The following is a 25,803-nucleotide window of genomic DNA, read 5'->3' as shown; positions in this document are numbered from 1 at the left end:
TTGTGTTTGGAGGAGAGAGAATGCTGAGTTGCATCCAAAGAACACCATACCTACTGTGAAGCATGGGGGTGGAAACATCATGCTTTGGGGCTGTTTTTCTGCAAAGGGACCAGGACGACTGATCCGTGTAAAGGAAAGAATGAATGGGGCCACGTATTGTGAGATTTTGAGTGAACACCTCCTTCCATCAGCAAGGGCATTGAAGATGAAACGTGGCTGGGTCTTTCAGCATGACAATGATCCCAAACACACTGCCCAGGCAATGAAGGAGTGGCTTCGTAAGAAGCATTTCAAGGTCCTGGAGTGGCCTGGCCAGTCTCCAGATCTCAACCCCATGGAAAACCTTTGGAGGGAGTTGAAAGTCCGTGTTGCCCAGCGACAGCCCCAAAACATCACTGCTCTAGAGGAGATCTGCATGGAGGAATGGGCCAAAATACCAGCAACAGTGTGTGAAAACCTTGTGAAGACTTACAGAAAACGTTTGACCTCTGTCATTGCCAACAAAGGATATATAACAAAGTATTGAGATGAACTTTTGATATTGACCAAATACTTATTTTCCACCATGATTTGCAAATAAATTCTTTAAAAATCAGACAATGTGATTTTCTGGATTTTTTTCCCCCATTTTGTGTCTCATAGTTGAGGTATACCTATGATGAAAATTACAGGCCTCTCTCATCTTTTTAAGTGGGAGAACTTGCACAACTGGTGGCTGACTAAATACTTTTTTGCCCCACTGTATATGGATGCAGAGGAAGTTCCCTCTTGAAATCTGAAAATTGTCTCAGATGACTTTGCTAAATATGTAACTCATTCCTAAGCTGGGTGCAGATAACATCTTGTAAAATGGCTGTAGCTCTCAGGCAGCCAGAGGAATGCAATCCAAGAGGATTTGGGTAATGTTACTCACATGCATTTGCTGAATAGTTAGAATAGCAGCGATTAGCCAGGAGGCAGCACAGTCCCTCTTTGACTGGAAGTTTTGCCTGTGGATGGAAAGATTTCTTCCATCCAGAATTACTGTTAAATTTGAAGTCTAAAAGTGTATGCTTAAGTGAGGGGTATCCGCTTGTAATACTGCAGGGTACAGATCTTTTACAGTTTAAACCAGTGTTTCTCAACCTTGGGAACTTCAAGATGTGCGGACTTCAACTCCCAAAATTCTCCAGCCATCCAGCTGTGGAATTTTGGGTTCCCAAGGTTGAAAAACACTGCTTTACAGTATCCACTGGATATATTGAACTACAGAGCCTACCGGCTCCAGCCATCGCAGCTATTGGTCATGGCGGTTTGAAAAGATGACAGTTATAATCCAAGTTATTTGGAAAATATTAGACTGGGATTGGTTTCAGTTTTCAGCCCATGGCAGTTGCAGTATTTGAAGGCTTTGTGTAATGTAGTAAACCAGACCGTATGCGTGATCAGCACTGGTTTTCTAAATCTCAGGCATAAACTCCAAGTGGTCAAAGGAAAGCATTGTTTTTAATTTAATGCCATAAGTATCCTCTTGATAACATATTTCCCTCCTTTCTTGCAGGCTAATTGGCACAGCATCAGTAGCACTCAAGGAACTAGTAGGCACGCAAAGTAGATCTCTTCCATACAAGCTCATTCCCCTGCTAAATGAAAAGGGGCTAGAAACTGGAGTAAGTGTCTTTATTTTTATTCTTTAGCTGGATGAAATGTTTCAAAAACATGGAGAACATCTCAGAAGCATATACCTGCAGCTGCAATCAAGGATGCTGAGAGAGAGGGATCAAAACTAGCAAGATGATGGATAAAAAGTTGTGGTACAAGCCCATGGCTACAAGGTTTAATAAAAGGACTACATATGTGTAGAATACAGGTAGTCCTCATTTAGCAGTTGCCTCAGAGAGCAACCATTTGCAAATACGATGGTAATGAACGGTAATTAAAAAATCATTTTCCAACCAATGTCTGCGTTTAGGACAGCAAAAGCCTTCAGTTGAAACTGATTAAGATCTGGTCAGTTTCAGGCAGCAGCCTAGCAGGGAAGGATTCTAATCAAGAGCTGAGCTTGTTAACTTGCCCTTAGCACTTTTTAGGGATGCACTAAGCTGTGGAGAAAAGCAGCTCAGGAAGATATCGTTTATTTAAGCAATCTTTCTGCCCTGCAAGGGGGCAAAAAAGGGGGAAAAAACAGGTCAGGCACAGGACACTGTAGAAGAGAACTTCATCTGAATGAGAGGGAAGCAACCAGTGATCTTTGCAGTATCTTTCTGTCTCTCAGTTACATGTTCACCTAGCGACCATTCTGCTTAACAACCAAGTCATTGGAACCAATTGCAGTCACTAAATGAGGACTACCTGTATACACAGAGACTAGAGCCAGAGAAGAAAGGCAGTACTTTTCCACTCACAATGTTGTGCCGTCTTGGTTGTTTTGTGCAGTCATGTGCATTTAGCATCATTCACACGCTTTCCTTCACAGTGGTATCTTTTTCTTCAGGCGTATAACAGATCAAGGAGCACTGATTTGATTATATTCCAAATTATTTTAAAAAGTAGCTCTTTTGTAACACACAAACCCACAGACATAAACATTTGTGGAAGGTTATCATAACATACATATTCCTGGAGCAAGTCCATTTCATCAATTGAATGGAGTAAATTCCTGTGAGAGAGAGCAAGTGAGAGATTAAAAACAGTAACAAAAAAGAGGTAGTGAGAATAGACAGGATTGTTTTGGTGATCAGGAAATGAAGAAACAAAATAGGTTAGATAATGGTCCTGGTTTATACCATGTAATGTAACAAAATAAAATATATATATATATTTTTTTAGTGCCAGAAATCTCTCTCTTAAAAAAACCCACTGTGTTTATTAACTGTGCTTCTCAACTCTAAATGAGTGTATTTGTGTTAAAGTAACTAACAAAACAAAATACAAAAGTTAAAAACCAAAATATCTACATATTTGTTTTTAATTATTCTAATATACGTTTAAGCTATTATAGAATCCTTCTGAAATGTAGCCCACATTTGATTGAAGTGCTATGTATTTATAACACCTTTCAACACTAAATCCTTAATGTTAAGGATCCAAAGAATTATAGAATTAGCTTGGTGAGCCCAAATTTGCTCATATGGTAGATGGAAAATGGCTTTTGAAATTTAGGGAATACGTTATATAAACTACACAGGGGGCGCGCATGTCCATACACCCCTCTTGTATTCATCCAGTGCAGCATTTGTAAGCTCTTTTTTCTTTTATTTAGGCAACAATAGATTTGGTGGTAGGCTATGAGCCACCAGCTGGGCCTCCAAATCCAAATGACCCAGGAGGAACAAACACGCAGAGCACGGAAGGTACGCTACCCTTTTCAGCCTTATCATCTTCCCATAAGCAAAGATAAGTAAAAGGTTCTCCAAAGATATTAGCCAGCCTGCCTGCATTTTAGTATTATATGGAAGAGCTTTCAGATTTCGCTCTCCCTTTCCTTTGGCACAGCTATGAGAAGATCAGAAGCATCTTCTGATTTTAAAATAACATGAGATCTCTGCTGCAGCTGAACTCAAGGGAAAGCGGATTCTGTTTAGTTTTAATTATAATGAATGAAATAATGGTTTGGTGATGGCTTGTTCAAACCTTAACTTAAATTTAAACTAACCAGCATCTCCCCAAGTTTAAACATAATGGGAAACAAGTACCCTGAAAGACGCCATGGAATGGGAGAGGGAGGAGGGAGTGATGGTTATGGGACCGCTACTTATGTGTAATCCTGAACATTATTTTTGCTGTTATGTATTGTAGATTGTCAGATACGCGTGGCCAAAGTAGGCAGAATAAATGCATGTCACAGAGACAGAGTGGGAAAGGAGTCTTTAGGGCTTCGAGGCCAAACATCTGGTTTGTTCAGGGATCTAAAAAAAGCATCTCTTCCGCCTCTGCTTGAAAACATCCAGCAAAAAAATGCTCATCATCTTTCTCTGTAATTTCCTCCAGTGCTGAATGGCTTTTACTGTTAGGAAGCTTTTCCTGACATTCAGCTAAAGCAGTGCTTCTCAACTTTGGCAACTCTAAGATGTGTGGACTTCAACTCCCAGAATTCCCCAGCCAGCATGGCTGGCTAGGGAATTCTGGGAGTTGAAGTCCACATATCCTAGAGTTGCCAAGGTTGAGAAACACTGAGCTAAAGTCTATCTTCCTGTATGTTAAGAACGTTATTCCACGTTATAGCAAATGGGCATGATTTCAATTGTGATTGGAAAGACATGGGAAGTCAGCGGAACGGCTGACTAGCAGTAGGAACCACTTAAGTGGTGGGGCATAAATAGGCAATCAATTCAGAGTAAGTAATTGAAAGGATCACTGTATTCTAGGTGGACGGTCTGCAGGGGCCGCATCAAAGGAAACCCATAGATTACCTGAAGGGACCCTTCTCCTGCATTCAGAAAAGTTGCGCCTTCCTCTCCTGCAGCAAAAACAACCAAGCCACATCTTAGAACCCTAATCTTCTACATCAGGTTTTCTGAACCTTGGCAACTTGAAGATGTGTGGACGTCAACTCTCAGATGTGCGGACATCAACCGGCTAGGGAATTCTGGGAGTTGAAGTCCACACATCTTAGAGTTGCCAAGGTTGAGAAACACTGAGCTAAAGTCTGTCTTCTTGTATGTTAAGAATGTTATTCCATGTTATAGCACCCTTCTGAAATCTCACCCAAATTCGGCTGAAGCCTGACCTACTGATATGTAACGAAAGCACGAGGTCCATTATTTGCAATATCAAGTGCCCAAGGAGAAGTAAAGACCAATATCACACAGCTCATAGGGAAGTAAAATAGCCTCAATTTTGATAAGTTGCAAAATGTATGAATCTTTCTGTTGGTCACCCAGTCTGCTGAATCTCATGCCTCTCAGTGTACATTCAGGGAAGACTAGAGACCGGAAGGTATTGTCTCCAGTCTAGCCCAAGTCTACAATGGCCCTCCCCAGCCTGGTGCCCCCAGTTGTCTTTGCACTATAATACCTACATTTTCCAAATCTGGATGTTGCAGTGAAGGAAGGCTGATCTCTAACATGGGCTCTCTGGGCCACTTTTAAGTGGCCGTGTCCAGAGACTTGTCTCTCTGAGCTGGTCTGTTTGCTAAATGCCTCAAGCCAACATCCTTTATAAGGAGGACTCCTTTGAGATGCAGGATATCCCAAGCTCCCATTACCTATGGATCCGGCACAAAGTCTCGCTACCTTAAGTAGGTTGTAATTAAAAAGTACTCATAAAACATGCAGAAATCCATGTCTCCTGCTGCTCTAAGGACGTTTAAAAAATTGAGTCTAGCTTCTGTGTTTCTACGGAAACTCATTCCTAGCCCTGAGAACTGCTGCTACCTTATGCCCATAGTAATAGCAGTCAAAGTAGATGGAAGGAAGGCAGGAAAAACCAAGCTGGTACTTGGTTTGTAGGTGTCAGCCCTTCAAGGTAGTCCAGACATGAAACCAAGGGGAACCTCTGCCTCTCTTAGAAAGAGGGTAGGAGACTTGCAAGATTGATGGTTTTGGTTTCTGGCTGGCCCTTCACAGTAGTCCAGACATGAAACGAAAACCATGAGAACTAACACTAGGCTTCCTGAAGGCCTATCATGGCCTGTTCAGAGAACTTTTCCTCTCCAGTCTGTGATTTCCAAACTCCCATTTCCTCAGGCAGATCTGTGTTCTGAATGCCGAAGCTCCTTCAACATGACTGTATTGTCCTTCTGATTGCTGACTACTCGGTTGGCTGGAGGGCTGTCAGAAATCCTTTTATTGTATAGTATAGCATAAAGGGAATATAGATGAACAGAGCTTAACAAACACTTTTCTGCAGCCCCGCTTCTAGGCATGATTTCTCTAATGAATAAGTGTGTTCAAGAGCAGGTGTCTGTACGTGACTTCAAGTCAGTTTCTGATTCCTGGTGACTATCTGGACTAGTCCCTGCAGTTTTCTTGGCAAGATTTTAGTTAGTTAGTTAGTTATTGCAAGATTGATGCCAGCCTTTCAAGGTAGTCCAGACAAGAAACCAAGGGAAACTTCTGCCTCTCTTAGAAAGAGAGTAGGAGACTTGGAAGATTGATGGTTTATATTGATGCAATAGTCAGTTTTGGGGGTGGCTGGTTCCCTAGTCTTACTTTTGACCAATATTATCTGGTCACAGGCTGAAATAATATCACCATCACTTGGATTTTATTATATTTAATAATTGTATTTTGTACTGTATTATTTATGTTTTTATTGATTTTAAATTGTTTTGTTGTGAACCGCCCAGAGTCCCTCCTTGTGGGGGAGTTGGGCGGTGATATAAATTTGATATATAAATAAATAAAATAAAATAAGATTTCAGAAGTGGTTTGCCCTCGTCTCCTTCCTAGGGCTGAGAGAGAGGGACTGGCCCAAGGTCACCCAGTTGGCTTTGTGCCTAAGGTGAGACTAGAAGTCACGGTCTCCTGGTTTCTAGCCTGGTGCTTTAACCACTGCACCAAACTGGCTCTCTCAAGGTCAGGTAGTCCTAGATTAAGGACACAGATAGACAGCTGTGTTAACATGCTACACTCTGTCTTTGGCATAAATTGCACAGCCCTGAATGCCAAGCCCAATTCTGCTATACTAACAAGGCTGGCAAGTGATGCTCTCCCTACAGCGTTAAGCAAAGGACAGCTATTACTAAATTCCCCTGGGTCACATTTCCCTCCCAACCAGTGTCACCTGCCAAACAGAGACACATTTCATCAGTCACTCTCCTTAGTCTGTATGATGCAGGGCTGGCAACTGGGATAAAGGCTTTATCCACTTTTCAGATTGCCCATGTGAAAGCTCACAGGCACCACGGTGCTCTGCACTGTGACTTGCCAGATGGGCTATTTCTGAACACAACTCTAATGTCCTTTCGAAAGGAAGCTGTGACTGCGGTTGACATGTTAGAGGTGCAGAGTAGGATTGTTAGAAGAAACAGGAGGGAGTTTTCTAAAAAGCATGAGATGTTTGTTCAGAAGTAGCCTAGGTGAAAGATTACAGGTACAGAAGACAAGTTGCAAGGGGCATTGGGGGCACTGCATCTACTTCACTTTGCCTCCCTGGTTAGTGCTTATGACCTGTTAGCCAATTAGCAGATGTGGAGACGGGCGTGGGGTGAAGCAGGAGGGCGCAATCAGTAAGAAGCAAACTCTTTCCTTGACTGGTGCTGCAAAGGACTGGCAGTGCTGCTAAGTATGTGGCCGTGGCTATTAACATGTGGAAATAATCCACAGAGTAGGCAAAATGGTGCTGCACTGTCCCAGTGTAATAAAACCAGTTTAAAAGGTGGCTGTGCAAAACTCTTGATTGGCAAAAGCAGTAGAAAACCCAGAATGCACTTCTGAATGGCACATCCAGCAATACACAGCTGGCACATCCAGCTCTCTTTCCTGCTTTAAATGGACCCTTTGTGCAATGCAGGACCAGCACCGTCTCAACAGAGCACTAAATCCATGCTTTATAAAACAGGTCTTGAACTTTTCCAAAAAGCCCATGAAAGTAAGCCCACCTAAGATCAGCCCAGTCCCAGGAAAGCGCCTGTTGGGCGTTATGCAGGCAGCGGACTGCAGAAACCAACTGTTCAGTGTCTTCTGAAGCCCAAGCCAAAGTGGGCATGGAAGGCAGTGCCCCCTAAGGGGTCAATAGGAGCTGGGTAGGTGTCAGCCCTTGACTGCAGTTGCAGCTGTGTGACAGATGAAGCATTCTAGATCAGTGCCCATGCCAACTGGAGCAGGAGAGGACAGAAAAGACTCCATTTAAACTGAAACTTTAAGCTGACTCTGCTGGGGGGCTGGGTTTGAGAGGAAGAAAACATCATGAGGACCTTTAAAACCAAACAGCGGGGCCTGCTTGTGCCACAATTAGAGGGAGGTGAGGTTGAGCTCTAAAATAAACAACGCTCATTCCACAACAAGTCAAAATAAACTTGTTGGAAGAATTAGAGAAAATAGTTTAATTGCTGGCTATTTATGGCTTTTAAAGGACCCATAGAATACTTTAAATTGAGCTAGAAATAACAAGCAAAGAGAAAAGATTAGGCCATACCCTGGAGTTAGTTGGCTGAGATTAGTAATGGGGCAGCTGTGTTTTGAATCTGATGTAGTTTACTAACTGCTTTGAAGTTCAAAAGGAGCCCCACAGACAGCATTTAACAGTTTTCCAGTCTGGGTGTGCAGCAAGGGTATAAATAAAAGTAAGGAGCCCTTTAATCAGTCTCACCTCCTGGGGATTGACTGGGCATCTCTAGTAGTTTTCTCGGCAATTGTGTAGGATGGTTGCTAGTGCCTCCTCCTGGGCTGAAATTTTCTTAGTAATACCAGGAAAATGCTTTCCCAGGATGTTCTTTTTCTTCCCATCTAATCCTGGGGTTTCCTGGTGGTGTCTCATCCACCTGCAATCTTAACCAGCACTGAGGTCCAACCTGAGGTCCAATCTTAACCTGCACTGCAAAAACATTGCAGTGCTCCAAGAGGTGTATACAGGTATCTTCAGAAGTGAGCCCCATTGAGTACAATGGGACTTATTCCAGACAATTGTATGTTACCAACAGAAGAGAATATACAGTATGTAGCTCAGGGATGAACTGTGGAGTCCTTGGGGTTCTCTGAGCTTGGTTGTTTTCTTGCAAACGTTTCATTATCTGGGAAATGAAATGACTGCAAGAAAACAACCAAGCTCAGAGAACCCCAAGGACTCTCAGTTATATGTAGAACTGCAATGTTAATGAGAGTATCCTGGCTTCTATAAAGAAATACAATTTACCCCTGAATCCCTGCTTTTCTCAGGACATATAACACAGTGCTTTCAGCCTTCAAATTGGAATTGAAACTGAAATCATATATTGCACATTAGCATTTGCAATATGCAATTGCCACACCCTACCACAATGAGTGAAATTATAACGGGCATTTACTATAGCGCCTTAATAGGAACTCTGTTACCTAAATAAAAGTTTTCGGATCAAATTATTCAGCTGATGACATATAGTGTTGCAACATTGGGGTGGATAAGTAGGAGCAACATTCTATATTTTCAAATCAGGTTCTCTCACATTTTTTTATTTTCAGATTCCCCATTGGTCAGAAATCAAATTATTAAGAAGAAAACTTGTTCATAAAGATAACAAGAGGCAGGCTGTTACTCTAAGAGCTTTATAGTCTCAAATAAATAGCCAAAAATAAAACTGTTCATTAAAAATGCCACTCCAGGCTCCGAATCTGCCTGTTGTACAGTAGGAATAAGTGTCATTCAGTAATAAATCTCTCCTTTCTAGTCCACCACTGAGATTTGGCACTGCTATTATTGTGATTTTGGTTAAAAGAATCAAATGCTTCTTTTATTTAACCTGTTCTGGGTTTTGTTAAAAACTGAAGAGCCGGCTTGAATTCTTCTTCTTTTTTTTTTACAATACAACTTGAAGTTTAAAGGTGACACCAACTGGTAAAACAAGTTTTTTGTACCTTGGGGGAAGGCTCCACCCTGTCCTTAAAGTATATATTTTTCTCTTCTCCTTCTCACCTGGGAATTAAGGTAGCATATGTCAGCTGTTCAGTAGGCTGTCTGTAAACTGACAAATTGGTTTTCATAACATAAAAAAGCCAATGTTTGGGAGAGGCTTTAAATCATACTAGCAACTATGTTGGTCCGTTACAGCTGGAACAGGGAGCTTCAGGCCTAAACCTGATTTATAGAGACATGAAGTAAATGGCTGGCTTTGTTTCTTTCCCCACCCAGGTCTTAAAAACAGCAGATTTGATAACTAAACTACTGCACAAAGCAGAATGGTTTCTTTCAAGCACACCAACCTTACGTACCTGGAGGGGTAACAGCTCCCAAATCTAGTTTGCAAAAATTCTAATTATTACTTGATGGGAGCGCAGAGAGAGAGAACTCTCGCTCTTTCTTGACATCTGATGGTTGACCAGATTTTTGCAATCCAGACTTAGTAGCCCTATTTGATCTTCACGCGTGATGTAACTTTTGTTGAGCTTCCTGTATTGTTTTATCATTTATTTATTTGTAAATCAAATTTGTCACCGCCCATCTCATTGAACGACTCTGGGTGATTTACAAAACAGCTACAATCAATTAAAATTACAGAAGTACAATAATAAATAGAAAATAAATAGATCCAAGAATAATTGGCAGTCACTCAGGGAGTGTCATCAAGGCGCTAGCCACCCACAGGATTGGATAATGCATTGTATATTTATTTATTTATTTATTTATTTTATTACATTTCTCCCCCGCCCATCTCCCCCTAAGAGGGGACTCTGGGCGACTCACACAAAATGCTTTATGTCTGGTGTTTATTTGCAATTGCCTTTGACATTATTTAATGTCCAACTGCTTTGGTTATCTGTAATGGCTAAATGGAACGTTAATGCTGAATTCCACTTGACAGCACTTGAAATCAGTCCTTCTCAATCTTGGCAGCTTGAAAATGTGTGGACTTCAACTCCCAGAATTCCCCAGCCAGCAAGGGAAGGGAAGGCTGGGGAATTCTGGGAGTTGAAGTCCACATTTCTTCAAGTTGCCAAGGTTGAGAAACACTGATTTAAATGCTTCAAGGATCAGGTTGGTGGTACTTGGATCATTGTCACATATCCTTCCCAAACTCGAAGCTCTCTGGAGCCCAGATCTGTTTAGCTACCATTCTCCACAGCCATCCTATCTCCAGTAATAAACCACAATTTAAAAAGAAAATCTATATGTATTCATACTTAACTATATTCACATAAAACATTTAAAATATTCTCAAATTACATGTCATCATGATGTCCCCTCTGTCTTGTCCCCAGCTCATGCTGAGACAGCCTAGGGCTGCGTTTAGTAGTTTCAGTTGAGAAGTGGTATTTTCTTTATTCTCCCAGCCCAAAACTTCCCATGATAATAATCTAGAGCAGTGTTTCTCAACCTCAGGAACTTTAAGATGTGTGGACTTCAACTCCCAGAATTCCCCAGCCAGCTTATTCATACTAGCTTGGGATATAAGCTTGGGGATAAGTTATTGGGGATATAAGCTTGGGGATAAGCTATTGGTCCAGCAAGTCTGTTGCAGAAACCTTCCTTCCCATTCCTTCTCGAGGCGCTGCCCTTCCATAATCATTTTGATTTTAGCTATGTGAGAGATTAAATATTTGATCTTTTTCTCTATACAGTGGATTATTGAATTTCCAGCAGGCAGATAGACACGTCAGCCAGGAGTCCTGCTATTTAATATGTGTGTGCATGTATGGCAATATAAATAAATAAATATAGCAATCAAGGCTTGAACCCCTAACATGCCCCGCTGAGAGTGGTAGATGGCTGGTTTTCCTGCTGGTAAAGGATGCTGGGTGGGTGGGAAAGGGTTGGCAGGGAAGCCACCAATCGCTGCTCTGAAACTAGCCCACATTGCCTAGACTTCTTGTTGATATGCAGTAAAGGTAGGCTGTGGGGCCAGTGCAATTTTTGTCAATAAACATTTGGGAGGAAAACACATTAACGTGAGGAAGAACTCTAAATACATTCTGATGGTTGGAGAAATGAGATGTTCATATTCAGAAAACTTTGTAGGCATTACCACATTCATCTTCACAACAGCTTTAGGGTGAGGGCAATTATTAATGTTCTCCTGCAGGTTAGGGAACCTGTAGCTTTCATGCGAACCCACAAACTATTGCAGTGTGTTTCAACCTGCCCCACCACCACTACCTTGATTTTAATGTTGAATTTGAGCCATGGAATTGGTAAAATATCTGGTGGTATGGTTTTCTGCCATTTTAGTAAGAAAGCCCAATTCAGTAAAACAGTTCTGCAAATGTTCATGATTAAAAAAAAAAAAATCATAAAAACTTCCATGATGGAGAAGGGGGGATGAAGGATCTTGCCCTTCCAACATGGATGACATGGCCCTTCTACTTTGCATCATTACCTGCTAACTCTGTATCATTGTCCCATTCATCATCCCTTCTTCTCCCGTGAGCATCAGGGGCAGTCCTTGGTCACCAAAAATTTGCCCATCTCACTTATTCTGCCCTGGAGATAGCACTGTCAGAGATCCATAGTAGTGCTGGGGTCTTTCAGGCTCATTAGCTCTGAGTTTTTCTTGCTGTGATTTCAAGGATAGTAAAATTTGAAATTGTTGGTAGATGGTGAAGAAGATGGTGGTGACAACAGTATGCCTGATGGTGGAACTGGAGTTCTTCCCCAAGGTGGTCCAAGTGGTACGCGTGAAGTTCAGCTTGCTCGGCATATTACCAAAGGAAAGAAAAATCGGAAGATGCTTTCTAATAAACCTCAAGACTTCCAGGTTGTAAAATACTTAAATAATGAATTTTGTGACTTCTCTGTATTACTAATAATCCTAATCCTAATAATTTACCTGGAAGTAAGCAACACTGAATACAATGAAGCTTGTATTCTTACTTGTAAGCTTACTTCTGTGTAAAAGGCATAGGCTTGCATTGTAGTTAGTACAGATTTGGCAAGATATTTATTTTCTATTTAGAAATCTCTTTCAGAAGCTCTCATTTAAATTTTGGAAGGTTCTTTTCCCTAGTGTAATGGTTTTGGCTCCAGTTCATAACAACAAAGGAGTGTATAAATAAATCTGAGATCTTAAGAATATAGACTGGGAATACTTGTTGCATTCCAAGGAACTTAATAATATCCGCTGATAAACTACAGTGCTAATAGTGAGAAATACTGAAGCACCACTCTCTAAATGAGGGATTCTTAACCTTTTTGTGACGTAGATCCCTTTGACAATCGGGTGAAACCTACAGACTCCTTCTAAGACCCTGTGGCTTGATTCTGATTGGTGGTTCCAGTGCACAAAGGATTCTGATGTGCACATAGACCTTCATAACTGCAGAGATAACTGCCCTTCTCCTTCCATGCCAAGGGATGTTCCAGAGATGCCAAGATCAGGTTCATCATGAACATACTTTCCTTGGAAGAGCTTTTCTCGTTCAGCTCTGTGTATTATTTGGAACTAATGAAACATAGAATTTTGCTCATTGTAATTGAATAACTGACAATCCCAGTCTAATTTATTTTAACAGGAAAGCACTCAAAGCACGTTCAGTTGATGACAGCCAACTATTAGAAAATATCACCCATTAACGTATGTCATTTTTTACTTGTTGCCAGATTCGTGTTAGGGTCATTGAAGGCCGTCAGTTGTCTGGGAATAACATAAAGCCAGTTGTAAAAGTACATGTTTGTGGCCAGACTCACAGAACAAGAATTAAAAGAGGAAACAATCCATATTTTGATGAGGTAAGTATAATATACATTTTATCAGTCTCATTCATCAAATGCATTTTGTTCCTTTTTAACTGAAAATATATCTCCTTATTGCAAATGCTTTTTTTCGGTTGAAATATTACAGCAGAACTACTGTGTACTTTATAAGTTTAGCTACTATATTTTATGAAACTGGTATTTACCTGCAGATAACCTTTGGAAAACCTACTTGGAGGTAAATCTTGTGAAATTGGTGTGATGTTTTCTAGTTAAGTATGATTAGTAAAACCTCCTTCAAGTCCACATAGGTTTCCTCTTCTTGGTGGTAGTATGAAACAGTTGCCATTCACCCCTTTAGAAATACTTTTTGAGATCCTAGTCTGTCCTACAGCCCTGGGAGTTCCTGATGGTCTCCTATCCAAGTACAAATCAGTTCTTATCCTACTAAGGAGTCATGAATACTGAAACACCTGTTATTATAAGGCTCCAGTGATAGAATCTTGCAACTCTGAATGTGCCTCCCCCCTCCCTGCCTTTATCCTAAAGAGAATTAGGGAGGGTCAAGTCTGAGACGCTTTCTCAAATTCCATTCCTGCTTTGGACTCAGGTTTCTCTTATCTGACTATTGCCTTGGCGGCAGTTCTTCTGCCTCTTCTTCAAGGTTATTCTCATAGCCTGTTACAGTGTGTACATCGAGTAGACTGAGACTCCAGGCCTGCTGTAGCCATCCACCATCTTTACAGAGCTACAGCTGCTGGAATTGCCAGACACTAGCTGCAAAGTTTCTGAGCGATTTGAGATAACAGACACTAAAAACTATACTGTAGATTCAAAAATAAGTTTAACGTAACTCAGATATCTTCTCGAAGCACCCTTCCCCATCCTGGGAAAACAGAAACTCTCTACATACAGTACATGTGGAATATGGTCCACCCATTCTGCATTATCCCCCACCCACACAGTGTGTCTGTCTAGGAATATTCATATACAGCAGGTTATTTGGAAAATATTGTTTATTCGAATAATTATTAGGACTTCTACAGAAGAATATTCCTCAACCTGCCTGTGTGATGTCTTGAACCAGCTATCTCCAGCCCAGTTCCCTGCAGATGTACTTCCATGAATTTCTGCAAGGATGGGCGAGATAAATATGGGATAAATACAGTCAGTGGGGTTCAAGAGCTTAGCCACATTCTGAAATCTCATTTGTTTTAATGGAGTGACCGTCTCTATATCCTTCTTTATGTTACACCCCAGTTTTTCCTGCAGATTTAATATAAAACTGTTTCCCCTTCCTAACAGATATTTTTCTACAACATACACAATATGACGCCTTCAGAGCTCTTTGATGAAACCATAAGCATTCGGGTAAGGCAAATAAACTATTGTCTTTATTACCACTTAACTATTTTGTTAAATTAAAGTTATATGTTATTCTATTTTTTTCATTTCCTTAAAGGTTTATGACTCTTACTCTTTGCGTCCTGATAGCCTAATGGGGGAATTTAAGGTAAGCATTCTTGATGTTCCACCATAAATTCACTTTGGAGCTTTGTCCACCCACTTACTCAAGTTGAAATTAAAAAGACAAAAAAGCAAAACATATGCCCTGTAAAAGGCATTTGTTCCAGGGAGTATTTGCTTCTTTTTTTAATTTTGGAAAGGTAAATGTGTGAATGGATGTCCTCTCACCAGTCTAGAATGAAAGAAATGAAAAAAGACTGCAAATTTTGATTTGGTTTTCTGTTCTCAGGCCTACAAATTATTTAATTTACCCTGTCCTGACAACAGTCCCAATGACAGTAAAGTATTATCTCTGCCTGAATTAATGTGAGAATACTCCATCGGATTTAAGAACAAGAAGCAAAATTTGAGTTCAGTATTAAGCACATTGCTGCGAGAAGGTTAATATCTATAACTAGTTTTGGCATCTGATTATGTTTATGTAGCCACCACAGAGCACTAGTTTCAGTATGGCTTACCTTTAATGTAAATACATTATTTCAGTTACATATACTTAAATTTAGATCCTGTATTGCATGTGACAAAAGAGGCATTCAGATCTGTGACTGAAAGCAAATGAGCTTTAAAGCTACGTATATAGTGTATTATATTTGTTTGATTACCGTATCATTAACTCCAAGGAGATAATATTATATATTTCTATTACAGATTGATGTTGGTTATGTCTATGATGAACCTGGTAAGTATTCTTCAGGCATAGTATCCTAGGTTGATTGAGACCTAATCGTACCTAGAAGTAGATGCTTTGACTTGAATGGGTCTAATTTTAAGTCTTGATCCAGCCTGTATTTTCAACCCTAGAAAAAAGGGATATATTTTGATGTTATAATTATCAGGAGGGCACTACAATTGCAATCTGTAGTTGCTCATTGAAAGTCTTTTTGAAAGAAAAGAGATTTTATGCTCACTCACAAAAAGTGTGTTAATGAAACTGCTGGTGGGAAAATCAACTATTGGTCTTTCTCCTTAACATATGGTAGAATGAGTTGCTCAGTTGTGGATAGGTGCCTGAGACAAAGGGTTTAACTGGCTTTTAAGTTGCCTGAGTGACAGATCATAAGTGCCAGGTACTCCATACCTATGATCTCTCAAGCTGTTTCTAAAGATGTGTGTACCACTCTACTGAAAGCACTAAATCCAATTTGTAAAATAGCCCAGCTGACTGGTTGCAGGCATGGAGGAATGTGTGGAGTGAAGCAGAAGACAGTTCTCCCAGTGGATTGAGGAGAAGCATCAGAGACATACCTTCTTTCTTTATCCCATGCCTGTTCTCTACTCCTGTGACCTGTCATTCAGCTTATTTCTGGATATGGGTCTTGCACTCTTCTAAAAGACTGTTAAACTTATCTCCAAAAATAGCCTGCTAGGTTGATGTCTTGGAGGAGGACTATTGGGAGAGATCCTTCCCAGTTTACCTGACACCCTTTCTCCAGACCTGTGGTTGCTATCAATCATGCTAGCAAGTATGGAGTGGGGATACAGAGTGAAGCAGGAGGGAGCAGTTGATAAGTGCTGGCTGTGAAAAGTCATGGCCATCAGCATCTGGAAGTAGCCTGTGGTGTAGTCAACATGGGCTAAGAGTAGTCAACATGGGGTTCCTCCCCAAAATAATAAAAGTAAACACTATGGCTACACAAAACTCCTTGTAGGAAGATCACTCATATACTCATTGGTGACCAAATGTAGACAGTAGAACTCACTCCCTTTTCTGGTTTAATCTGACCTATGCAGCTCAGAACCAGCATTCACCCAAGAGAGTGCTGCTCTTGTTTTTAAATGCATGCCTCGTGCTCTTATACACCCAGGTATATAAGCAATCAACGTAATGTCCATTGATGTCACATCCAGCTCCAGGTTTTTGTTTATCCGTGTCCCCCTTTCCCCATAACAGCAGCAGGAACAGCAGCAGAAACTCATTTTCACCACCATCACAAGTTACAGGAGACTCCATTCTTAAAAAAACCCCTGTAAACATGATTTGTGACTTGGCTTCAATGTTCATTGTAGCTTTTCCTTTTCAGGCCAGGCAGTCATGAGAAAATGGCTGCTTTTGAATGACCCTGAAGACACCACTTCAAGTCCGAAAGGCTACTTAAAAGTCAGCATGTTTGTCCTTGGAACAGGAGATGAGCCACCTGTAAGTTTAGCAGATGGGTATATTTTCTTCTTCTAATACACCTTACATTGGGTAGTTCATCTTAATATCCATGCTAGGCTTTACATTTAGTGGTAGAAGGTACTAGAAAGAATGAACCTGCTGACCCTTTGTTTCTTTTCCCCAGTTCTGCTTATTCCGCTACTTTCCACTCTGTCACCACACAACCTCTCTTCCATGGCCTTCAACATCGCTGCCTTTTGAAGGTACATCTCCCCTTAACTTTTTTCTCTTTCTCACCTCTTGGGTACAGCTTCTCCTTGCTCGTAATGCTGCTTTATTCCTGCTGCTTCATTCAATTGCAAAAGAACATATGAATATTTTGTGGGAATGTCAAGGATTTCCCACTCCAGAACATCCTCATGTGTGGACCCAATTTTCAGAAGTGCTCTCTCAAAAAGGTTGAGGTTTTGTGATTGAATGTGCCTAGTTAGAAATCACTGTTAGAAGAAGACAAATCACTGAGATTGTTCCTACCATTATCTCCAGCCCCCAGGAAGCCAATTTATATCTTTTTTCTTGGAGTGTCAGATACATTTTCAAACAAACCACTGGACTGCAAACACCTACTCTTTCATTTTCTTAGAAGAGCTATGCAGTTTAGATACATTAAAAAAAAGAATATTTGTGGCATCTAAGCATATTCTTAGAAATACATCTTTTGATTAAAATTAATTTTATTAAAAAGAGAGTAAGGAGTCTGGTGGGCACCAGTGGAAATATTTCTGTGTATATTGGTACCTAAGGGCACATTGCTTATCCCTGTGTTTTATTCAGCCAGATCTTTAAATTGTCCAAGATTAAAATAAATGAAGAATCCATTGTGGGCTGGTTGCTTTTATTTATTTGTGATGATAATGCATTTTTGTATATTTATAAACTAAAGGCTAATCATGTTTTAGCTAAAGTTGAGCAGCATAAGCTACAGTATGTACAAATTAGGACCTGGCAGATTCATATTATTCATGAATGTATTTATGAATAATATTATTCACATTATTGAAGTCAGCCAATGAAAGATCCTGAAACAGTCTTTTCAGTGGAAGATTCCTGCCAAGGTTTAATGTTTAAACAGGATGGAGAAATTAAAAGGGCCTATGGATTGTTTGCAGGATATCTATATCATTTCAAAAGTCTTGTTAATGTGGAAATAAGCTATGTAAGTTTATTTAATAAACACGATTAAATAAATAATGTAGAACAGCAGTCAAGCGTTAGCCGACTTAAAAAGTTCAGTTTAAAGCCTGAACTACATCTTCTTATCCAGAATTTGTTATCAAATGCCAGGTCACTATTTACAAATTATAAATGTTGGGAGGGCCCCAGAATACTGAAAGGATGGCTAATTGCTCAGTGCATTTCTAGCTATTCCTATGATAATAATATATTTGCCAGCATTCACTAAGTGCTACTAATTCTTACTAATGCTGTTGTTTGCAACATTCATATCTTATAAAATCAACCACGGATACTGCTGAGATGACCAGAACCTAAACCAGTTGCCTATGTGAAATTAAATTAATAAGATTGGGAAATATCTCATGCCCTTTCTCTGCATTCTCCTAAATTATTTCAGATGATCATGCAGCATTCGTACCTTATGGACAATGGCATGTCTGTATTATTTTGGAGGGCACACTTTGTAGGGAGAAAGGAAAATGGGAGAGAGATGTACTTCCTCTAATCAGGAAAAATCATAACTGTGCAATCTTTGGGGTATTTGCTTGTTGGGAAGAAGGGTTGTTGTTGTTGTTTTAGAATAGAATAAAACTCAAATGTGTCCCCAACAGATGGAAAACAGAGAACGGGAGAATGAAAATGATGATGTGGAAACCAACCTATTGCTCCCAGCTGGAATAGTCCTCCGATGGGTCACCTTCGTTCTTAAAATCTACAGAGCTGAAGATATTCCTCAGAGTATGTATCATATTTATCTATTATTAACATGGAAAGATGAGTGCATTTATTCTGTTGGAAAACTGGAGAGAAAGATTTGTAGATTTCTTAAACTGCTACTAGTACTAATAGTAATATTTGATTTAAAAGGCCCCCAGATCAGAGAGTCTCAACTAAACCTATCTCTAGAATGCAGCACGTTGATCAGCTGGAAACCTCTGTAACTAAATATTTCTGTGGATCAGAGATTGGCTGTCTCCAGGGACTCAGGGATGCGTTTAATGGTTTGGGTTAAAGGGAGCACAGCCCACAGTGGACAGGTACTGATGTGAAGTGGGCATGGCCCAACCACACATTTAGAAAAGGGAAGATTTTCCTTTTTTTCTGATTTTGAGGGGGGTTACTTGTTGTTTAGAAACACCATTTTAGGACTTACCATGCAGTTTTCTTACGATTGTCCATCTCCAAGTAGTGGGGAACTTTGCTCGGACCTCTGAGCAGTCATGACCAGTGGGGACCCTGGGGAGGCAAAAGGAGATTGATAACATGCCCACCCAGTTCTGGATTTAGCAAACAGGTTTTTTTGGGCAGACGATTAAGCATGTGAGGAAGAAGATGAGGGTAGCAATGGTTAGCCTGACACCGATATTTCACGTAGAAAGACTTTTATGTACAGTATATGGAATTATCAGCTATGTGAATTTTCATTTGTAGGGATACAGCCCAGATAAATCTCTTATTCAGTGGTGGCAGAGTATTCAGGAGTTAGAATTGGGGAAAGTATTTGCCTTTCAATAATTATAAAATTATTGAAAATTTTAATTATTGAAAATAAAATTATAAAAAATAGTAAAATTTGCTACAGTAGCACACGTGGGAACATTTTTTTAGCCACAGTAAGTTTTGCTTTGTTCTGTTCTTGAGCTCCTGACAGGAATGGTTGATGACTCTTCCTGGTAGCCTGACCATCATTGCATTTGCTCCCCAATTGTAAAGAAGGAATTTAAAAATTGGAGCAATAAGTGGGAGCTGACATGTTTTGAGTAGCAAAGTAATTGGCATGTAACTCCTCTGCTGCACGAGATGCATTGGGTGCCGGTCTGCTTCGGGGTCCAATTCAAGGTGTTGGTTATGACCTTTAAAGCCCTCCATGGCATGGGCCCAGGTTACCTGAGCAACCGTCTCATCCCCATTACATTGACCCATCCCACCCAGTCCAGCAGGAAGGGTATGCTACGGAGCCCGTTGCCCAGAGAGTTCCAACTGGCGGGGTCCAGGAGGAGAGCCTTTCCTGTCATGGCTCCCACCCTCTGGAATATCTTGCCCCCTGAGATGAGATTGGCCCCATTCTGTTGGCCTTCCAAAAGGGCATCAAGACCTCGCTCTGCCAACTTGCATGGGGGTTTCCAGCACTGGGGGTGGTCGGTGGCTTGAGGATGATCTCTCCACCTTTTTAGTTTGTACTGTAGTTTTAACTTTGAGTTTTAATTTTAACCTTTTGTAGTTTTTAACTTGTATATTTTTTCGAAGGTTTTATAGTTGTTGTTTTTTTACTTGTAACACTGGCTAGAGTCACTTGTTCAGTGAGATGGGCAGCATATATAAATTTAATAAATAAATAAATGAAAAGTAATACAAAAGTAAATGTAATTCTTCTTTCTAATGATGACAATTTTTTCCCCCTAAAATTGAAAGAACAGCACTTTTGCCTGTACTGCTGGCTTTCCCCATTCCCCATCAGCCATGATAAACTAAATCTATCTATTTGCTGATTCTAAATTTGCATTCCTTCTAAGGCCAGCTCATTCAAACATAGGCAACATGTTGCATCAGTGGAGGCCCTAAATCAGCTGCTATCAGCTGGCACCCTGAGCAGGTTATGCCATCAGAGCTCTCACTCCCAAATCCCCAAAGCATTTTTTCCCCCCTCAAAATTCAGCACCCTAGATACCCACCTAGTTCACCACTCCAAGGTACAAGGAGACTGAATTACTGATCTACAACCGTATATGAAGGGGAAAAAGAATATCCTAAAGGAGAAAACTCAGAACAGCTTTTAAATAATAATCAGTGCAACAAAACATTGACTAGGGGGCAGTAGGTGGTAGGGTGCCCTAGCAACTGCCAGGGAGGGAAATCAGAACATGGTGGCTGGGGAAAAAATATAAAAGCAAGGGGATAAAGTAGGTTAGCTGGAAGCGTACTTTGGCAAAAATACCATGTCGTTGTGTTGGACAGTTAATATCAAAAGGACACCCGCCAGTAGGAGACAGGAGAAGGAGAAGAAGAAGCTGGAAAAGGAAGAAACAAGGAAAGAAACAGAAATAGAAAATCCTTCTACTATCTGGATAGGTTCTTTCTTAAATCATAATGAACATTTATTTAAAAACTGATTGAGTGCAGGAGTAAGGATACTGCCTTAATGTTGGAGGGGAAAGAAAAGAGGGAATGGAGTTGAGTTGCTGCTGCAGCAGCTGCTAAAACCATGAAAAAGTACTGCACACTGTAATAGTTTATTGCAGTATTTCTCAACCTTGGTAACTTGAACCTGAAGATCTTCAGGTTGCCAAGGTTGAGAAACACTGGTTTATTGAATAGTTTAAGTGTCTGAGTTTAGTGCTCAACACCACCATTTTGCATATTCAGAAATATATAGCCATGGCTGCAAGATTTGAGCAGTAGAAAAGAACTTCTTCCATTCTCTGTTTTAAATTTTTCTGTCCAGTGGATGATGCCTTTGCCCAGACAGTAAAGGAAATATTTGGAGGAGAAGCAGACAAGAAAAACCTTGTGGATCCCTTTGTGGAAGTTTGCTTTGCTGGAAAAAAGGTACTTTGTGCTAATAACTGCATTGTATTGTATAGCCATGGATAAAATGTCTGATAACTGTTCTTGCATAAACATGTTTGCAGAGAGATCAGGTAAGAAAACCTATTATTTGTGGTTTGGGCAACATTACATTTGTTTATTTAGAAATGAACAAAGTATCTATGGCTTGGGTAATATTAAATTATTTTTTATATTTTCAGGAATTCATTGTGTGTCACCATTATTTATATGTTAAATATATAGATTGGCCAGAATTAAGTATTTTAACCAATACATTTAACTACAAAAATAAAAAAATGTTCATATGGAAATATATGTATTTTGTGTGGCTTGAAAAGACCTTGTCTATTTTATTAAAAGGTAAGCTGAGTCCAACCACATGACTACTTGGATGAAAGGCTGCCGGTGAATACCAGGGCTGTGGGATAGACTAGGCAGTCAAAAATTATCTCAGCAAAAGGCATTGTCAGACTTCTTCCACACTGTGGCCAAGAAAAGTGCATGATAGTGTCCATGTAGGCATCAGAAGTCAACTCAAGCATGGCTGATCTCTTCACAATCACACTCGAAAAGAAACTGAGAAGATTTCATTCTGTTGCATTGTTTAGCAGAGTTTTCCTCCTCCTGGCCATCTTCTAGATGGGATGGTTAGGAGCTTCTAGCATTCCTAGTCCTTGTTGCTGAGAATGGAAAGAATTACAATCTAACCACGCTGGAGGGTATCAGATTGGGGACGGTTGAGTTGGCATTTAGATCTGTGCAGTAACTCATATTTGAAGAGCGGCGTCTGATTCAGAGCATGCGAGGGGCACACAGCCCACGCCAGTTGAGAACCCTGAAGACCAACCAGCTCTTTTCCAGGACTAAGGACCAGCTGAGGAGAGCAGCTATGCTAGGTCAGGAAAAGAACAGCTGCTTTATGGGGCTCTTAGCAGGTGCTGTTGCAGGTCTGCACGCACTCCAGATCACATTTTGCTCTTTCAATCCAGGTCTCTGCAATCGCCCTGTTGGCCTTGAAGAATTAGGTGCCTGAGGTCTTTTTCAAGGCTCTGAGTGCACCATTAACTAACAGGATGAGGAAGTCTTGTCATATTGGTTAGGTTCAGATCTTTCTGGATAGAAAAGAGTAAAGATTAAAAATAGAACTGATTTTGCTTAAATGGAAATGACCCCTTTTTTTTTTTGGCAGGTTTGCACAAATATAATTGAAAAAAATGCTAACCCAGAGTGGAACCAGCTTATTAATCTTCAAATCAAGGTTTGTTGCTCTAGTCCTTTATTATAATTAGGCTTTTGTATTTAAGAAAATAAGACTTCAATAAATAATATAATTTCCTTTTTTCTAGTTTCCTTCAATGTGTGAAAAAATAAGGCTGATGGTATATGATTGGTAAGCTCTTCCTTGTTATGTAGTCAGGCTTTTACAAAGCAGCTGTTATAATTCTGAGAACAAATATTTTTGCATAAGCTGTCAACATATTTTCGTTACATTTGCTTGCACAAGCAACACTAACGCAAAGTGTTGCTCCATTTATTTGCCAGATCACTTTAAAATAATTGGTTTAAAATTAACATGATTGCTTTTCATTCAGTCACTAGTCAACTTTATTTATTTATGTATTTATTTATTTAATTTATATAGCCATCCATCTCAAGCTGTGACTCTGAGGAGCATACACAATCAAAAAACAAACAGACAAAAAGCAAATATTCAAAATTATTAAAAAACAGGACCATTAAAATACCATTAAAATAGTTAAAAACTCTAACAAAAACATGGGAAAGTGCATTCTGAACTTAAATATAATGCAACCATTTGACAGGCTCCACACTTCCATGGGATCCCCGGGCCAGATGGCAAAACCAAATTTTAAGAGACTTCTGGAGGGCCAACAGGTTGGGTCAATCTTACCTCGGGGAGAATGATTTCCAAAGGGCAGGTGCCACAGCAGAAAAGGCCCTCCTCCCTCCTTGGCTGATGGGTCCCACAGCATGCCCCTCCTTCCTGACCTGATGGGACAGGTAGAGAGGCAGGGAGAGGCAGTCCCTCAGATACCCTGGCCCCATGCCATGAAGGGCTCTAAAGATCATAGCCAGCATCTTAAACTGGACCCAGAAGCAAACTGGCAACCAATGCATCTTGTGGAGCAGAGGTGTAACATGCAGTTCTGGAAGCACACATAACTGCCCACGTTGCTGCATTTTGCACCAGCTGAAGCTTTCAGATACTCTTCAAGGACAGCCTCGTGTAGAGTGCATTACAGTAATCCATTCGGGAGATGACCAGGGCACGAGGGACTGAGAGTACAGCCTTGAGTCTTTTCAGCAAATATTTGGATAGTTTGGTGATTAACTGGGCTTACTTCTAGTTGACAGTTCAGATTGTGGGGAAAGAAGGAATTGAGACAAATTGCACTTCTAAAAGATGTGAATAGATGATATGGTCTTTTTGAGGAATGCACAATGTGCCATCTGCTGGCCGTTGGTGGAACTGAAACCTTGCCACATCAATAATAATAATAATAATAATAATAATAATAATAATAAATATATAATATAAATATAAATAATAACAACAACAACAACAACAACAATAATAATAATAATAATAGCAATAGCTATATGGCCATCTGCATTTTCTGTAGTCTTGCTAACCTATGTGGTTGTTATAGATATTGTTTATATAATCAGCGTTCATAATATTCATTTGGGGAAATAGGACAGATATATAGTATTCCAAACAGGAATATTAGAGATATTTAAAAATAATGTCCTTGTAAGTATTTAAAATGAGTATTGATGCATTTAAATCCATCATTACGTACAGGGATCGTCTTACAAAAAATGATGTTGTGGGTACCACATATTTAAGCCTTTCCAAAATAGCTGCCTCTGGTGGAGAAGTTGAAGGTAAGCCAGTCTCTTTTCTTACAGTGGGTGTTTCCTCAAGACAACTGTTGCAGAGGAGGATCAATTGTATTTCCTTAGGTATGGTGCAGGACAGGCCAAGACTTGATGAAGTTTGCTCTGGTTTATCAAGAGTGACTTAACGTTAACAAGACTAAACTGGAGTAATCGTGCTAATCTAGTATGATGCACATGATGGAATTCCCTCTCTAAATAAAATATTGCCGATTCTGTTGTCTTTCCAGAACAATATTTAATGTTTTCTCTTTGCTAAATTTACCACTATTGATTATAATGTGTTTGTTGATTTTACTTTCAGAATTGTTACTGAGTATTTGCTAAGTAGTTATTAGCAATATTTCATTTCACACAGAAAGAGGCAAGATATACTTCTAAATCAAATCAAACAATAAATTATTTTTGAGTGTTTCTTTTTCTGCAGCTCTCATGCAGGCTTTCTGCGTTATACAGAAACATGGTTTGAAAACTCCAGGGGAAGTTGGCCTTATTTTTACAAATTCAAACACATGCAGAAACATTTACATACAGATGTAGAAATACACTATCAGTATAGATATAGAACTATTGAGAGATCTGTTCAGACAGATATCTGTACAAATTCATATAGATATAACTATATAGTGGCTTAAAATTGTTTCCTAGCCTATTCTTTTTATTCCTACTTAGCAGGATTTTTTTCTTTTGATCTGAAGTTTTTATTCTTGAGGAAAAGACCTACCGTTTAAGTATTTTATTTGTCACATTTAATTACATTATTTCTGCCTTATCAATGGTATAGTAAGTTAGCCATATGAAATCTGTTCCAACTTATGAAAATAATTTGAAATCTGTTTTAAATCCTGTGTAGTTTGAATGTTTGTTGCCTGATAACATCTGTTATCTGTGTATGCCGTTCAGAATATGGGTGTAGGGGAGGCTTCAGTGTTGTTCATACTTTGTCTCTTGCTTAAGTTAATGGTTAAGTCTCTTGAAATAAAACAACAGTAACAACGAAGTATAACATACTAGGAAACAGTAGTTTGTTATTATGTATTTTGGTGGAAGTTGAAATGATACAGATGGAAGTTGTTTAAAATAGCATTCTGTGGTCTACTAATCTTGCGCAGATGCCATTCAGCACTTCCTAAGTAATAGTGCTTTGGAGCATCCAGGATTTCTTCATTTTTAGTTGTCTATAATTAGTAGAAGTAATTGAAAAACTCAGTTTCTCCTAACATTCTCACTAG

The 25,803-nt window shown here is 39.8% G+C and overlaps 1 protein-coding gene across 3 annotated transcripts in view; it reads left to right on the top strand.

The window, feature by feature from the left end:
• The window catches only part of MYOF (myoferlin), a 103,626-nt gene that overhangs the window by 22,818 nt on the left and 55,005 nt on the right, over nt 1–25,803 (top strand). For 2 of the 3 annotated variants that reach the window (XR_015793560.1, XM_007431764.3), the window contains exons 4-16: nt 1,541–1,649; nt 3,242–3,332; nt 12,147–12,307; nt 13,150–13,278; nt 14,548–14,613; nt 14,705–14,755; nt 15,418–15,448; nt 16,791–16,906; nt 18,715–18,841; nt 21,546–21,649; nt 22,839–22,907; nt 22,996–23,039; nt 24,477–24,559. Coding sequence is in view for 2 of the 3 variants with exons in the window: in XM_007431764.3 (XP_007431826.1) it covers nt 1,541–1,649; nt 3,242–3,332; nt 12,147–12,307; nt 13,150–13,278; nt 14,548–14,613; nt 14,705–14,755; nt 15,418–15,448; nt 16,791–16,906; nt 18,715–18,841; nt 21,546–21,649; nt 22,839–22,907; nt 22,996–23,039; nt 24,477–24,559 (1,181 nt within the window). In the remaining variant the exon portion in view is untranslated. Of the gene's footprint in view, nt 1–1,540; nt 1,650–3,241; nt 3,333–12,146; nt 12,308–13,149; nt 13,279–14,547; nt 14,614–14,704; nt 14,756–15,417; nt 15,449–16,790; nt 16,907–17,051; nt 17,131–18,714; nt 18,842–21,545; nt 21,650–22,838; nt 22,908–22,995; nt 23,040–24,476; nt 24,560–25,803 lie in introns of those variants that run through there. The other variant, XM_025168908.2, reaches the window with a different exon arrangement.

The sequence above is a fragment of the Python bivittatus genome, unplaced genomic scaffold (genome assembly GCF_059951505.1).
Source record: "Python bivittatus isolate LINGU-HERP-01145 unplaced genomic scaffold, Pbiv_v1 ctg000780_np1212, whole genome shotgun sequence".
Taxonomy (NCBI): domain Eukaryota; kingdom Metazoa; phylum Chordata; class Lepidosauria; order Squamata; family Pythonidae; genus Python; species Python bivittatus.
This window is presented reverse-complemented; position numbering and strand designations above follow the sequence as displayed.